General features: G+C 38.4%; 1 protein-coding gene across 8 annotated transcripts in view; it reads right to left on the bottom strand.

Moving 5' to 3' along the window:
- Positions 1-15999, bottom strand: part of CEP112 (centrosomal protein 112) — a 418056-nt gene that overhangs the window by 312974 nt on the left and 89083 nt on the right. For all 8 annotated transcript variants that reach the window (XM_024761157.1, XM_024761159.1, XM_024761160.1 and 5 more), the window contains 4 exons: positions 6882-7036; positions 6437-6566; positions 5575-5667; positions 4639-4698 (listed from right to left, as the gene is read on the bottom strand). In XM_024761157.1, the coding sequence (XP_024616925.1) occupies positions 4639-4698; positions 5575-5667; positions 6437-6566; positions 6882-7036 (438 nt within the window). The remainder of the gene's footprint in view (positions 1-4638; positions 4699-5574; positions 5668-6436; positions 6567-6881; positions 7037-15999) is intronic.

Genomic DNA, 15999 nt, shown 5'->3' with positions numbered 1-15999 from the left:
AAAAAAAATACGGGGGGCATAACGCTGCTCCTGTCCCACGTCCCCTAGTGAGGTCTCCCCTGAGCTGCAGTGAAAATCCAGTTCCCAGGAAATCCCCAGGAGGGTTTGGGGAGGTCCTCCCTCACCCCACAGACTAGGTCTTGGGTTCTGCGAAACCGCACGTTACATGGAAACCTCGCAGGAGCCGCGATCAGAGTCACTGGCAAGTCAACAGCACCTGACACACTGGCCTCCAGCTGGCTGCACAAGCAGGGTTCCCCCTCGATTTCCTGCTCGGTTTTCTTCTGGGACTCAGGACTCTCTGCACGCTAGCATAATTGAGATTTACCCGCTTTGGTGAAGATATCAAAAACTGAACCAACTTTGAGAAAAATCTATTAGGGTTACACGGTGATTATGACCGCAAGCTCTGGAGCCAGACTGCACAGGTTTCGCCCCTTCACAAGCTACTCGACACTGTGCCTCAGTCGCCTCTTTGGAAAATGAGGACGGAAACCAGGATGAGCATTCTTTTCAAAAACTGTGATGGAGTTAGTAAGTGACCCCGGGTAACGCTCTTAGAACAATATTGGGAACGTGATAAACGCTCAGCAGTGTTAATGATCATCGCCTCCTCAGACTACTCTATACACAAACATTTTCTTGAAAATTCAAGGTCATGATGAACACCCCAAACCACAATACAGCATGCCACATAATGGAACTCCCTGTGGACTATTTGCCCTTTCAGAAAACGGCCCCTGAATTGCTAAGAATTTTGAGTTCTCGTAAGCACTTTTTACCACTCACGATTCAATCTTAACCTTGGTCAAGTTCTAGCTGCCACTTCCTGATTGGCTTGTGTTACCCAAGCACCTTGATCTAATTTATCGCTTCTACACTATTAGGACCATTTCTAAAGCAGCAATGAGGCTATCTGGGTGGGAGAATGAGAGCCTTCCTTCTGAGTGAAACATGCGTGTGTCAACGCACAGGCTTCTGAGCTGGTGGCTCCTCAAAGCTAAAAGCTGTTTCTCATTTATTTTTATATCCTCGGCACTCAGCACAACACTTGGCCCGCACTAGAATAGTCAATAAATGCTGTTCTGGGTTTGTTTTTTGCTTATTTGTTCTTAATTGAATATATTTGTATTGAATGCTAAAGGGACCCCTGGGGTTATACTTTTAGTTTTTAACCTATATTCCAGAGAGCTGGGGGTGACGGCAATAATGCTACCGCCAACCTTTGCTTCTGAATGTAGTAATGGCAGTGGGAAATAAGCCTTAAATTGACTTGCTTGCAATCCTTTCCCTACTATATAGTTAGCATCAAAAATGAATTTTAATAATTTAAATAACGGAAACAAACCAGATAGACAAAGACACAGCATATATTCTCCAACATGGGCGTCTGCTGTAAATGAGTGAGTCAGGTAGCCAGAAGCACATTTATCGAGCACTTAGTAAATGTAGATTTCATTCCCGCGCACCCTAAGGAGTTGAGTTATCAAAAAGGTGTGCTTGTGTAAAGAAGAAAGAGGCTTGCTACGTGCAAGGAAACAGATGGCGGCAGACACCACAGCATAAAGGAGAGCGTGGAACCGCGGCTGGCTCGTGCACGGACCAGCCGACGGCCCCACCGCGTCTCACAACCACACTGCCCACTCTGCTTCTCACCGTGACAAACACGGTGCATTGCGCGCCATGACCTCTATAAATCACCTCACTGCACAATTTCATTTTTTAAAGCTTCACTCAAGACACCTGTCCTCTTAAAGAAAATTAGGCCGGTAGTAGTTGGAAACACTATGCAATACACGTCGAACTGTGTAAATTTAAAATTTTTTAACCTAATTAGAAGAATTATATATAAACACTAAAGACTGGAATAACTATTCCTAATAATTCTGAACTCCATTAGACTTTAGATCTCAAGTGTGACACAGTTACATCAGAATTATTATAAGTAGATATTTCAATTCCAGCACATTTTAGGATATACATGCTTAACATCTGCCTCATGAACGTCTTCCGGTAAACAGCACCATCTTTTAACTCTCTGGTGCCTGTGTGGAAAACAGGCAACAGGTTACTTGTAGGAGGCAGGTGTTTCCTTGCTAGTAAAACCATTCAGCCTAACCGTTTCCTGATTTAACAGATTAGGACACTTCATCAAACAATGAAATTTAGTTTTACTACCTATTATCTGTTTGATGTTCGAAGATCTGAAGAGCAGGTAACAGCCACCAGAGATCAATAAAGACCGTTAGGTAATGTGTGTGTGCTCAAGTCCGGGACAGCATCTGATGCTGTTTCTCTTACCTCAAAGACAAGTTAGACTCTGATGCTGCTTTCTTGTTGGCATGAGGAAATAATGTCATTCAGATGGCATTTCCTCCTCCTGAACAGATATTCAGAACTTAGTTTTATACCAGAAGTTACTGAATGCGCACACCTGTAACACTGTCTAAGACAAAAACAAACGCGCTATCCATCCCACTTGGCTATCCGGTTACACAGTCTGGTGCTCGGTAAGATTTATGTCAGCTCTCTGAGCAGTCAAAGAGGATATTCCCTGAGGGGGGTACAGGACATCAAATCTTCAAGGGCTGAGATCACAGCAGGTTTAATAAAGAAAGAAGAACAGATGTCAATTTAAAAGGGGGAGATTATGGAATTAATTGTAAAACAAAAAGTGGCACGCTGAGCGCCATTTTCTTCCTATACAAATAACGTTAGAACGTATGCAATATGTACAACTACACTTATTTTTCTTTACAGATGGCTGCTATTTTAAACGCATCTTATTTACACTGAAAACAATTAACACTCTTTAACTAGTTACGTTATTTAAAAGCGAGACCACTTGATAGCTCACGGAAAGGGAAAAGCTGTAGTTATGACACCTAATTAAAAGGATTTAGGTCTGCTCCCTGAAGTGAAACAGAATAGGAAGGGGGAAGGTGGCTGGCTAGGGATGAACTGAGCTTTAACATTCTGTTTCTTGTGTGTGTCCATCAGGGAGAGGGGCTGGTGCAGAAACCTGAATTTACTCAGTGGCCGAACAGCCAAGAAAAGACCGTGGTAGGAGAGACTGCCTCTCCAGCCCCAACTCTGTATGTCACGGCCCACAGGAGGACTCAACTTTGGGGTAGGAAGACAATCTTGTATATGAGTCAGTGTGCACCTTCCTCCTGGTACCAAACCCTCTGGGGCTCACAGGTAAGCAGGTACCATCACTGAGGAGGAGGGCTGACCACGGAGTGTGACAGAGCAGGAGGCCAGGAAGGTGGCCCTGCTGGTTGGGGAGCCAGACATCTGCCCAAAGGAAGAGCAAAGGACTAACAGGTACACCCGGAGGATGCGCGTGCCTCAGGCAGTGGGGGGCAAGGCTTATGACAGCGCACGGTCTGCCCTGGGCAAGCCAGGTTGTTAAGCAGCTGCATGGCTCAACAGCAGAAACCGAAAAAATTCTTTATTTCAGTGAAAGCAGTATTTCTCCCTCCTGTTCAGATATCATTTTGTAGGCATGAAATATATTCAGTATCTTGCACTGAGCTGTAGTGAAACTGCAGGGAGGGAAACTTTAACAATAAGAAAATTAATTAGAATTTTAAAGAGCACATACTTAGGTCAATGCACATCAGAAGAAACACTCACTTTTCCGAAGGACAGAAACTTTCTTCTTCCCAGACGTTAAGCTGCTGGGGAGCAGCGTCTATGGATAGCTCACCCTCAACCCCTCCCCTGCATCCAGTGCCTGGTGTGATACCTCGTCCCGTGAAAGCACTTAATGCATGTCTGCTGTGACGATATGCATAGATAAGATGTGGTATTACATCTTTTAACAACTTTGTGCTATAAAATCTGTCTAATTTTAATTTGTATGTATTTTAATTAGCTGAAGGGGTAACTTTTTTCTCATTTTCCATTATGTGGGTATTCTACAAGAGGATTGATTTGGTGGATGTTAGAACTGTAAATAATTACAAAAGCAGCAACAAAATCTTTGCTATTTCAATTACAGTCATACAGCAAACAACAAACTCAAAACTCAAGTTTGAAAGCCACAGACATAGAATTCTATACTTTATCACCAAAGGTGTCAACAGTGTGGCAGTGATCCTAGTTGTTACTGGTAACAAGGACACCAGCATGCACCAGTAGAAACAGTCACTACCGTCACTGCTCTAAATCGCAAGAGACAATGACTAATCCATTTCTTACTCATCGATCGTAGTAGACAATGCTTTTGCTGTTTCATATTCTTTGGTTAATTTCTTAGAGTTCTTATTACACATATGACACAACAGAAAAAAATAACACCCAACAGTCACATCACATTTTTACTGGTAGAAAGAAAATATAATTTCAAAAGGTTATTATGAAAGGTGAACATAATAATACTCTTCACTCAAATATAACAGAGAAGAGGTGTTTTAATGTTGATATAATTAAAAATCAAACTGAAGAAGCTGTTTATAAACATGAAAAAGGAGCTGTTTATAAACATGAAAAAGAAGAAAAATTTGATTACTGGCTAACTGAAATGAACTCAGAAATAAGAGCTGGAATGCACGGCTGTATAAAAATCAACCCTCATTCTTAACTGCCTCATGTGCTATTTTAAATGTCATAGCTTCCCATGAAACATATTACCTTTTTCTCATAGGTGCGTTTTAAGTGACATCTCTCCATTTGAAACTTATTTTCTTGATCCTGTGAATAATAAATATTTATCTTTATTATACTTAAAATTGCTTCTAGGTCAATAAAATTGGTAATCTAATGAAACAAATCAATCTCTTTGATGACAAACCTTATTTGAGTCTTGCATATTTAAGAGAGCCCTACCTGTCCAGTTTTCTAAACTACAACTAGAAACATGCATAGCTTTATGTTGGAGGCCATAAAACCTTAGCTATCTGAAGATGTTACCACTCTCAAAAGTACATACTTTACAGTGAAAGAGAAACTTTCTGACCCTTAGAATTAGGAGATCACTTAAAAATGACCAAATGAATCAACATGAAAATAATAAGTTTGAAGTTATATCATATGGAAGTGCTTGGTATTTTCTGACCATGAGAGAAAAGGCAAGATCTAAAAGGTGTGAAAGAGGGAGTTCCCTGGTGGTCCAATGGTTGGGATGCCGCACTTCCACCGCAGGGGGCATGGGTTCAATCACTGGTCGAGGAACTAGGATCCCACATGCCGAGCAGTGCAGCCAAAACAATAAATTAATTAATTAAAGGTGTGAAAGAAAGAGAGAGAAATTATAAAGAATGGCAGATAATAATTTAAAGAGAGGAAATAATTCTAAAATAATAATGTATTTAAATAAGGTTTATTCTTTTAACTAATCTCAAAAAAAGTAGATTGTTCAAATTAAAATTATCGTTCTTTTTACTCTATATCCCATTAGCCTCTACTTTTGTTAAAGTAAATAAGACGAAAAATGATACAGTGCAATAAAAGAATCAGAAATGGCTACCTGCATTTCTGAGTTTTTTTCATCGACTCATTTATATGTATACACCAAGAAAAGGAGAGGTGAGTTTTAGCCATTATTCTGTGTAAAAATACAGGACTCACCTTTAACTGTTGCTTTCTTTGAAGTTCTGATTCCTGTAACTGCTGTTTTAATTGACAGATGTTCTGTTCTAATTCTTTAATCATACCAGATGCCTAAAAAGATTTTAAGAAAATAATAAAAAAATGAAACTTTGATTTTTCTACCATCCTACAAACTTCTGGTTCAATAAATTTAACTTTTTCCCCCCTGAAGCTTCAGTTAGAATTAAAATTATCTATAAATCTGAATTTTTAAAAAATTTTAAGTTAAAAAATCTTTTAAAGTAAAAAGATAAATTAAGTACTGCATGGCATTTAAAGTTATGAAAATACAATACTGATGTAAAAAGAATAGGTATACAGAAAACTTTTTAAATTTTAATTTTAAAACCATATCCACTAGAATATTTAATTCATGAAATATCAAGTAATTGACTATTTTAGTATTGAGGCTATAGGATTTTCTTTGCAGAAAGTTTCAATTATCTGACACAAAAGTGTGTGAGTGCCCCTGAGGGTGTCTGTGGGCTCATATAAGCGTATGTGATGGCAGGAAAACTAACGCATAACCAAGATTTCAAAATAATAATAATAATGTATAGAGTTACTCCAAAATATGTATTATTAACACAACTGAACATTTCTTCTTGGATTTTTATGTTTCCTCCTTTTAAAACTTTGGTAATTAAAAGGGTTAATTTATAGCAGATTTTAGTTTATTAAATATTTGTGTTATGCTATATATTAGACACTTAGCATTAAATTAAGCTAAAGGAGAGACTAATTTAAAGGCCAGATAGTAGTTAGCTTCTACTACCTTTGGCTATATGCTGAGTAAAGGAAATAAGTACTCTGTGTGGACATCTCCCAGCATCTATAATACCTTAGAAGTTGAAAGAGCATGTTCCTTTTTCAGAAGGTTTATATCAGCATCATATCTGGTTTGTAACAGCTTCATGTTTTGCTCATAATCATTTACAAGATGATCCTTCTCTTTATGCAACGTGTTGCGCCTAAAAGCAATGAGAGAATAAAACGTATTTCCAATATATTTATAATCAGTCTCTAAAATGGAACTTTTTAGTCAACCAAATCCAAATGCATTACCTTTCAATATATCAAATAAGTATCCACATTTTTATCAACTGTTTTCAAACAGTATGCTTCTTATATTAAGTGGTACTTTAAAAAATTTAATAAATGGCAGCATTTAGATTGGAAACCTCCCAAGTTAAATGCACGTGTGATTAATTTCAGCAGATAATTTAATAGAGTTAATATCAGTACTTTATAGCCACACCTGAGAGATATCTGACTTCAGACAATACCTTGCCTTTACTTCTTGCAATTCATTACATGTTATCTGGTAACATCTCTCAAGTTCCAATTTTTCTTGAATTAATTTCTGCTTCTGTAAATTACTGTTCTCTGCTTCTCCAGTCAGCTGCTGGACACGGGACTCCAGTTCTTTGATCATCTGGTTCTAAAATAATGGGTCATTGTTAAGAAAGCCTCTAACTTTATAACAATTCTGTATCATTAAATAGCCTGAAGAAAAAATACAACATATGAGAGATAAGAATATGAAAAAACAAATGTATCAAAAACCATACTAATAAAAACTAAACCAACCTCTAAATTAACCAAGTCTCTTTTTTAAAAAAAGGAGTGCTTTCTACCACAAAAGTAAGGCTAATGTGTTTATATGCTTTTAGCCATTCATTCATTCACTGAACAAATATTTACTGAACCCGGCACTATTCTCATCTAGGGACATAGCATTACTAATTATTAGAGAAATACAAATCAAAACTACAATGCAAAAAGAAACACGTGATCCTTATAAAATATTAGAAATTGTTAAAGAAACCAAGGCAAAGAGTACTGAATTGATACAAATAAGTATTTCTCCAGAATTTGCTAAGGAAAAAGGGTTTCTATTAGCCAGAAAAGCAGTCAGCCATCTTTCTACAATATGAATATTGAATACAGTGGACATGAGAGAAAAGAATAAAAGTACTAGTTATATGAGAAAGAAAAAAATAGGTGAGAGGAAAACATACCCAACAAATCAGAGAAGAAAGTCCAGGATGTTGAAGCAATATTTTGATCTCAGTTGTCTGTATATCATTATACAGAATAACAGTGATTAAAATATATATTTTATATATATATATAAAATATATATGATAAAATAGAAATAAAATAAGCAAAATAAAGTGCATATTGTACATATACCTATACAATCTGCCCCTCTAATAGGCAGTGGCAATGCAACTGGGTATCATACGATTACCTTCTGACTCCTGCATTCCAAACTGCCCTGAACAACTCTAACCTTTTCCTTACTTTGCTCTTTACACCCATACCAGCAGTATAATGGTAAGTAATGATCAAATCATCTCATTCAATAATATGTATATGTAGTCTTTTTCCCATTTGAACAAATTAAACTGTCCGTCCTGAATTTTATGATGGAAGACTTCTCTAACTCAGCAAGATTATGCTTCACTTTTTATAACAACAACTACTCTAGCACCATGCAAGTATGAAGAGTGCACTCCCAATTACTTCATCAATTATACAAATAAAGAGAGTAACTCTCACCCAGGTATGCAAAGCTGTTTCAACATTTGAAAATCAATTAATGTAATCCATCTCGTCAATGGCTAAAGAAGAAAATTCACATGATCACATCAATAGATGCAGAAAAAGCATTTGACAAAATCCAACACTGATTCATGATAAAAAAAAAAACTCAGTAAAATGGGAATAAAGGGGAATTTCCTCAATTTGAGGAAAAAATCTCTACAAAAAACCTACAGATAACAGTTAGAAGCTAGAAGCTTTCCAACTAAGATCAGGAAAAAGAAAAGGATGCTCTCTCTCTCACAACTCCTTTTCAGCATGAAACTCGAAATCCTAGCTAATACAATATATAAAAAAGGAAATTAAAGGTATACTGATCGGGAAGAAAGACATAAAACTGTCTTTGTTCACAAAAAGATGATCATCTATGTAGAAAATCTAAAAACATCAAAAACCTCTTGAAAATAATAAGACATTAAGAAATAATAAGACACTAGAGAATATTGTACTTAGTAAAGTAAGTCAGAGAAAGACAAATATTACATGATATCAATCATATGTGGAATCTAAAAAATAATACAAATGAAGAGAGGATCTATATACAAAACAGAAACAGACTCACAGACATAGAAAACAAACTTATGGCTACCAAAGGGAAAGATGGGGAAGGGAAAGAAAAAAAAAAAACCCTTGGAAATAATAAGACACTATAGCTTGGTTGCAGGATACAAGGTTAATATACAAAAGTCAATCACTTTTCCTAGTAATAAACAAGGGGAAGTTGACATTAAAAACACAACACTATTTACATTAGCACTCCAAAAAATCAAATACATACAAATCTAACAAAATATGTACAAGATCTACATGAGGTAAACTACAAATCTCTGATGAAAGAATGAGAAAAATCAAAGAACTAAATAAATGGAAAGATAGTCCATGTTCATGGATAGGAAGATTCAATAATGTCAATGTCAGTTATTCCCAAATTGATCTACAGATTTAATGCAATACCAATCAAAATCCCAGCAAGTTATTTTACGGATATGGACAAACTGCTCTTAAAGTTTATATGGAGAGACAAAAGACACAAAATAGCCAATACAAAATTGAAAGAGAAGAACAAAGCTGGAGGACTGACACTGCCTACTTCAAGACTTACTATAAGGCTACAGTAATCAAAACACTGTGGTACTGTCAAAAGAAAAGACAAATAGATCAATGGAACAGAACAGAGAGGCCAGAAAGAGACCCCCATAAATACAGTCTGCTGATTCTGACAAAGGAGCAAAGGCAATACAATGGAGCAAAGATAGACTTTTCAACAAATGGTGCTAGAACAGATGGACAACCATGTGCAAAACAAAAGAATCTAGACACATCTTAAAAACTATCTCAAAACAGATCACAGACCTAAATGCAAAATGCAAAACTACAGAAATCCTAGAAGATAACACATGAAAAACCTAGATTATCTTAAGTTTGGCAATGACTTTTTAGACACAACGTCCATGGCACAATGCATGAAAAAAAAATTGATAAATTGGACTTCATTAAAATTAACATTTTCTATTCCATAAAAGATAATATATATTAAGAGGATTAGAACATGGGCTTCCCTGGTGGCACAGTGGTTGAGAGTCCACCTGCCAGTGCAGGGGACACGGGTTCGTGCCCCCGTCTGGGAAGATCCCACGTGCCACGGAGCGACTGTGCCCATGAGCCATGACCACTGAGCCTGCACGTCCGGAGCCTGTGCTCCGCAACGGGAAAGGCCACAGCAGTGAGAGGCCTGCGTACTGTTAAAAAAAAAAAAAAAAGAGGATTAGAATGTAAGCCACAGACTAAGAAAACTATTTGCAAAAGACACATCTGATGAAGGACTGTTTTCCAAAATATATAAAAAACTCAAAATTTAACAATAATAAAATAAAAAACTAATTAAAAAATGGGTCAAAGACTTAGACACCTCACCAGAGAAGATATACAGATGACAAATAAGCATATGAAAGGATGTCATATCACATGTCATCATATATCATCATGGATATGCAAATTAAAACAATGAAATACCACTACACACCCATTAGAATGGCCAAAATCCAGAATGCTGACAACAAATGCTGACAAGTATGTGGAACAACAGGGACTCTCATTCATTACTGGCAGGAATGCAAAGTAGTACAGCCGTCTTGGAAGGCAGTTTGGCAGTTTCTTATAAAACATACTCTTACTATACAATCCAGGAATCATGCTCTTTGGCATTTACCCAAATGAGTTAAAAACTTGTGTCCATACAAAAATATGCACACAGATGTTTTGTCTTGTTTTAATTTATTTATTTATTCGGCTGCACTGGGTCTTAGTCGGGGCACACAGGATCTTCATTGCATCATGCGGGATCTTTAGCTAAATGTGGGATCTTTTTTTAGTTGCAGCATGTGGGATCTAGTTCCCTGACCAGGGATCGAACCAGGGCCCCCTGCATTGGGAGCACAGAGTCTTAACCACTGGACCACCGGGGAAGTCCCTGCACACAGATGTTTATAGCAGCTTTGTATTCATAACTGCCAAAATTTGGAAGCAACTAAGATGCCCTTCAGTAGGTGAGTGGATAAACTGGTACATCCAGAGGATGGAACATTGTTCAGCACTAAAAAGAAATGAGAGGGCTTCCCTGGTGGCGCAGTGGTTGAGAGTCCGCCTGCCGATGCAGGGAACACGGGTTCGTGCCCCACTCCGGAAAGATCCCACATGCCGCAGAGCGGCTGGGCCCGTGAGCCATGGCCACTGAGCCTGCGCGTCCGGAGCCTGTGCTCCGTGATGGGAGAGGCCACAACAGTGAGAGGCCCGTGTACCCCGCCCCGCCAAAAAACAGAGATGCTAATGTAGAATCATAAAAAGATGCTGATGTAGAATCACATTTTTCAGGCTGTAACAAACAGTGTTGGAGGGGAATTCCAGAGTTTATAACTTCAGGATCAGAGAAGGAACAAACAGATTACCTTGGGTACAAAGAATGTCTTCCCACATTGTGAACTCAGAGGTGGCACTCGGAAGACGAGGTTAGAGTTCTTAAAAGGACATGGCTTGTAGACAGAAGTTATAATAGGCATTAGATTAGTAATTCAAGTTCTCGGTCATGGGAAAATGGGACAAACTGCACTTGTGGGATTTGGAACAAGAGGAGAATGGGAGAGTGACCGGCAGGCTACTGGAAGATCCCGGAATGAGGCAACAATGGCCTGAACTCAAGTGGTAGCTGTGGAAACAGAAGGGGAGAGAGCAGGTCCAGGAAAATTCTCAGAGAAGTAAATAGTATGATTGAGTAAAATACTAAATGCAGGAGATGAGAAGTGGAAAAATCATAAATCTTCCAGGTTCAAAATCTAATATGCCAAGAGAACTGGCACATTCTTCCCCAGAAGAAATTCAGGCTGTGAAAAAAGAATCTAGTTCTATTACAAATACATAAAAGAATCTAGTTCTATTACAAATACATAAAAACCTCATTGAAGGGGTAGCGGGAAAGGTGATGACCTACGCAATTTTGAAATGAGTGGCATCTGTGAGACCAAAGGCAAAAGGAATTGCACGTCAGCACTGTTCCCTAGTTGACAAAGTTGGTTCCCATGGGGATATGGGTCAACAACTCTGATTATATCCATTTCTGTACACTGAAATTGAACAATTAGAAGATTATGGTGGAGGCCAAGTTTCCAATGTTGGATTGAGAATTTACAGAGGGGAGGAGAAGGCTAGAATAATCCATGTGGTAATGGTTTAGAGTTACAGACATCATTAAGAGATTATGTTTAGCTTAATACAGATACAGATGGTTACATATACTAATGTTTATAGATATGCATATATATACAGGTTTATATATATGCAAATACTCTATCTGGTGAGAGGACATAAAAGAAATGACACCCCAGCAGTAATAAGTACACCCAGCAAACAGATCTTGGTTTCTAATACCAGTCTCCATATAATCCACATTGATGGGGTGGGTCAAAGGGGCAGAGGGGCCTACTGTAGGATCTCCCAACGGCTGAAGCTGGAACAATTTAAGCAACAAAATAAAGGAATAATGGATTATAGCCCAGAGCATAAGATAAACATCCATGAGTCCATACTGATAAAAATAAATGATTCCATAAATTAATAAATGAGGGAGAAGAACTCTAACCTCGTCTTCCGAGTGCCGAGTGCCAAATCTCCCATGCAGAAAAACTCCAAATAATTTACATAGATACTCCACCCTCAAGTATGGAGAGTATAACTTCCCACTTCTTATACACAGGCTGCACATAGGTACTTCCTTCCAAAGAGGACAGTATGGAAAGGCAGGGAGGGAATGCCTTCACAGTGGAAAACCTAACAAACACTACCTCAGCCAGATGATCAAGGTTAATATCCACAGTAAGTCATTAGTAGCATATACCCTTGATGTGATATGCTGAGAACAGCACTGTACCTCCGTGATCTTACTGCCTCAACCCATAGCCCCGGTCTAATCATGAGAAAAACATGAGACAAATTCCAATACAGGGCATTATACAATATTCCTGACCAGTCCTCCTCAAAACTGTCCAGGCTGTTAAAAACAAGGAAAGTCTGAGAAACTGCCACAACCAAAAGGAACCTAAGCAGAAAATACAACGTGGTATCTGGATGAGATCCTGGAAAAGAAAAGGGGCATTCGGTAAAAATTAAGAAAAACGGAATAAACTATGGACTTCAGTTTATTAAGGTATCCTGTGGATTCACTGATTGTAACAACTGTACCAAAATAACGTAAAGATGTTACAAAGAGGGGAAGTTGGGTGTGGGGTATATAGGGACGCTCTGTACCATCTTCTCAAGTTTTCTGTAAATCTAAAACTGTCCTAAAAAATAAAATCTATTTTTCTAAACGGTCATCTTGTTCAAAATGATGAACTGGTGCTATGTGGGAGTTTTTTCTTTAAAATTGTGAGGCTGGGTGAACAATAACCCAATACAGGGTTTTCCCTGATTTGCCCACTGACGAATTTTCCTACCACGCTCCCTTCTGCTCCTTTCTGCTCACAGACCCCGTCCGTGCCGCCCCTTGCTCTTCTATGAACCTGCCGGATAGTCCCAGCTTTCGGATCTTTGCACAGGCCATTCCTTCTGCCCGAAACGCTTTTCGCAGAGGATCGCACGGCCCCCATACTTCTCAAAGGCGCTGTGTAAGCATCGCACCTTCAGAAGAAAGGCTCCCCAGCACCTGTCTGCAGCAGCGCTCGCCTCTGCTTTATTCCACATACCAGTGTTGCTCAACCTATTGCCAGGGCTTCCCTGGTGGCGCAGTGGTTGAGAGTCCGCCTGCCGATGCAGGGGACGCGAGTTCGTGCCCCTGTACGGGAAGATCTCACATGCCGCGGAGCGGCTGGGCCCGTGAGCCATGGCCGCTGAACCTGCGCGTCCGGAGCCTGTGCTCCGCAACGGTAGGGGCCACAACGGTGAGAGGCCCGCGTACCGCAAAACAAAAAACAAAAAACAATTATTACCATTGCTCAATTAACCAAGAAGCTGGTTTAGATATTTTTCTTCTAATCATCCCCTACTATGAAATTTTAATACCACAGTCTTGCTGTTTATAAACTATGCCCGCTGGAGGGTCACAATCCAGTATAATATCTAAATTTTGTAATCCCAAGAACCAATTTCCACCTCCTTGAGGATGAAATCACCCCACTGATTTTCTATGGAATTTTATTTTATTTCTTTTTTATACAGCAGGTTATTAGTTATCAATTTTATACATATCAGTGTACACATGTCAATCCCAATCTCCCAGTTCATCCCACCCCCACCACCACCCACCACCACTGCTTTCCTGAAACGCTTGGTGTCTATACATTTGTTCTCTACATCTGTGTCTCTATTTCTGCCGTGCAAACTGGTTCATCGGTACCATTTTCCTAGGTTCCACATATGTGAGTTAATACACGATATTTTTCTCTTTCTGACTTACTTCACTCTGTATGACAGTCTCTAGATCCATCCACGTCTCTACAAATGACCCAACTGCGTTCCTTTTTATGGCTGAGTAATATTCCATTGTATATCTGTACCACATCTTCTTCATCCATTCGTATGTTGATGGGCATTTAGGTTGCTTCCATGACCTGGCTATTGTAAATAGTGCTGCAATGAACATTGGGGTGCATGCGTCTCTTTGAATTATCGTTTTCTCTGGGTATATGCCCAGTAGTGGTTGGTCCTGGAATTTTGTTTGTTGGAAGATTTTTAATCACAGTTTCAATTTCATTCCTTGTGATTGGTCTGTTCATATTTTCTATTTCTTCCTGGTTCAGTCTTGGAAGGTTATACCTTTCTAAGAATTTGTCCATTTCTTCAGGTTGTCCATTTTATTGGCACAGAGTTGCTTGTAGTAGTCTCTTATGATGCTTTGTATTTCTGCGGTGTCCATTGTAACTTCTCCATTTTCATTTCTAATTGATTTGAGTCCTCTACCTCTTTCTCTTGATAACTCTGGCTAAAGGTGTATCAATTTTGTTTATCTTCTCAAAGAACCAGCTTTTAGTTTTATTGATCTTTGCTACTGTTTTCTTTGTTTCTATTTCATTTATTTCTGCTCTGATCTTCATGATTTCTTTCCTTCTACTAACTTTGGGTTTTGTTTGTTCTTCTTTCTCTAGTTCCTTTAGGTGTAAGGTAAGTTTGTTTATTTGAGGTTTTTCTTGTTTCTTGAGGTGGGCTTGTATTGCTATAAACTTACCTCTTAGAACTGCTTTTGCTGCATCCCATAGGTTTTCAATTGTCGTGTTTTCATTGTCATTTGTCTCTAGGTATTTTTTGATTTCCTCTTTGATTTCTTCAGTGATCTCTTGGTTATTCAGTAACGTACTGTTTCGTCTCCATGTGTTTGTGTTTTTCACGTTTTTTTCCCCTGTAATTGATTTCTAATCTCATAGCACTGTGGTCGGAAAAGATGCCTGATATGATTTCAATTTTCTTAAATTTACCAAGGCTTGATTTGTGACCCAAGATGTGATCTATCCTGGAGAATGTTCTGCATGCACTTGAGAAGAAAGTGTAGTCTGCTGTTTTTGGATGGAATGTCCTATAAATATCAATTAAATCTATCTGGTCTATTGTGTCATTCAAAGCTTGTGCTTCCTTATTAATTTTCTGTCTGGATGATCTGTCCATTGGTGTAAGTGAGGTGTTAAAGTCCCCCACTATTATTGTGTTACTCTCAATTTCCTCTTTTATAGCTGTTAGCAGTTGCCTTATGTTTTGAGGTGTTCCTCTGTTGGGTGCATATATATTTATAATTGTTGTATCTTCTTCTTGGATTGATCCCTTGATCATTATGTAGTGTCCTTCCTTGTCTCTTATAACGTTCTTTATTTTAAAGTCTATTTTATCTGATATAAATATTGCTACTCCAGCTTTCTTTTGATTTCTATTTGCATGGAATATCTTTTTCCATCCCCTCACTTTCAGTCTGTATGTGTCCCTAGGTCTGAAGTGGATCTCTTGTAGACAGCATATATATGGGTCTTGTTTTCGTATCCATTCAGCGATCCTGTGTCTTTTGGTTGGAGCATTTAATCCATTCATGTTTAAGGTAATTATCGATATGTATGTTCCTATTACCATTTTCTTAATTGTTTTTGTAGGTCTTTTTCTTCTCTTGTGTTTCCCACTTAGAGAAGTTCCTTTAGCATTTCTTGTAGAGCTGATTTGGTGGTGAATTCTCTTATCTTTTGCTTGTCTGTAAAGCTTTTGATTTCTCCGTCAAATCTGAATGAGATCCTTGCCGGGTAGAGTAATCTTGGTTGTAGGTTCTTCCCTTTC

Source organism: Neophocaena asiaeorientalis, unplaced genomic scaffold, assembly GCF_003031525.2.
Source record: "Neophocaena asiaeorientalis asiaeorientalis breed wild unplaced genomic scaffold, Neophocaena_asiaeorientalis_V1.1 scaffold30, whole genome shotgun sequence".
NCBI lineage: Eukaryota > Metazoa > Chordata > Mammalia > Artiodactyla > Phocoenidae > Neophocaena > Neophocaena asiaeorientalis.
This window is presented reverse-complemented; position numbering and strand designations above follow the sequence as displayed.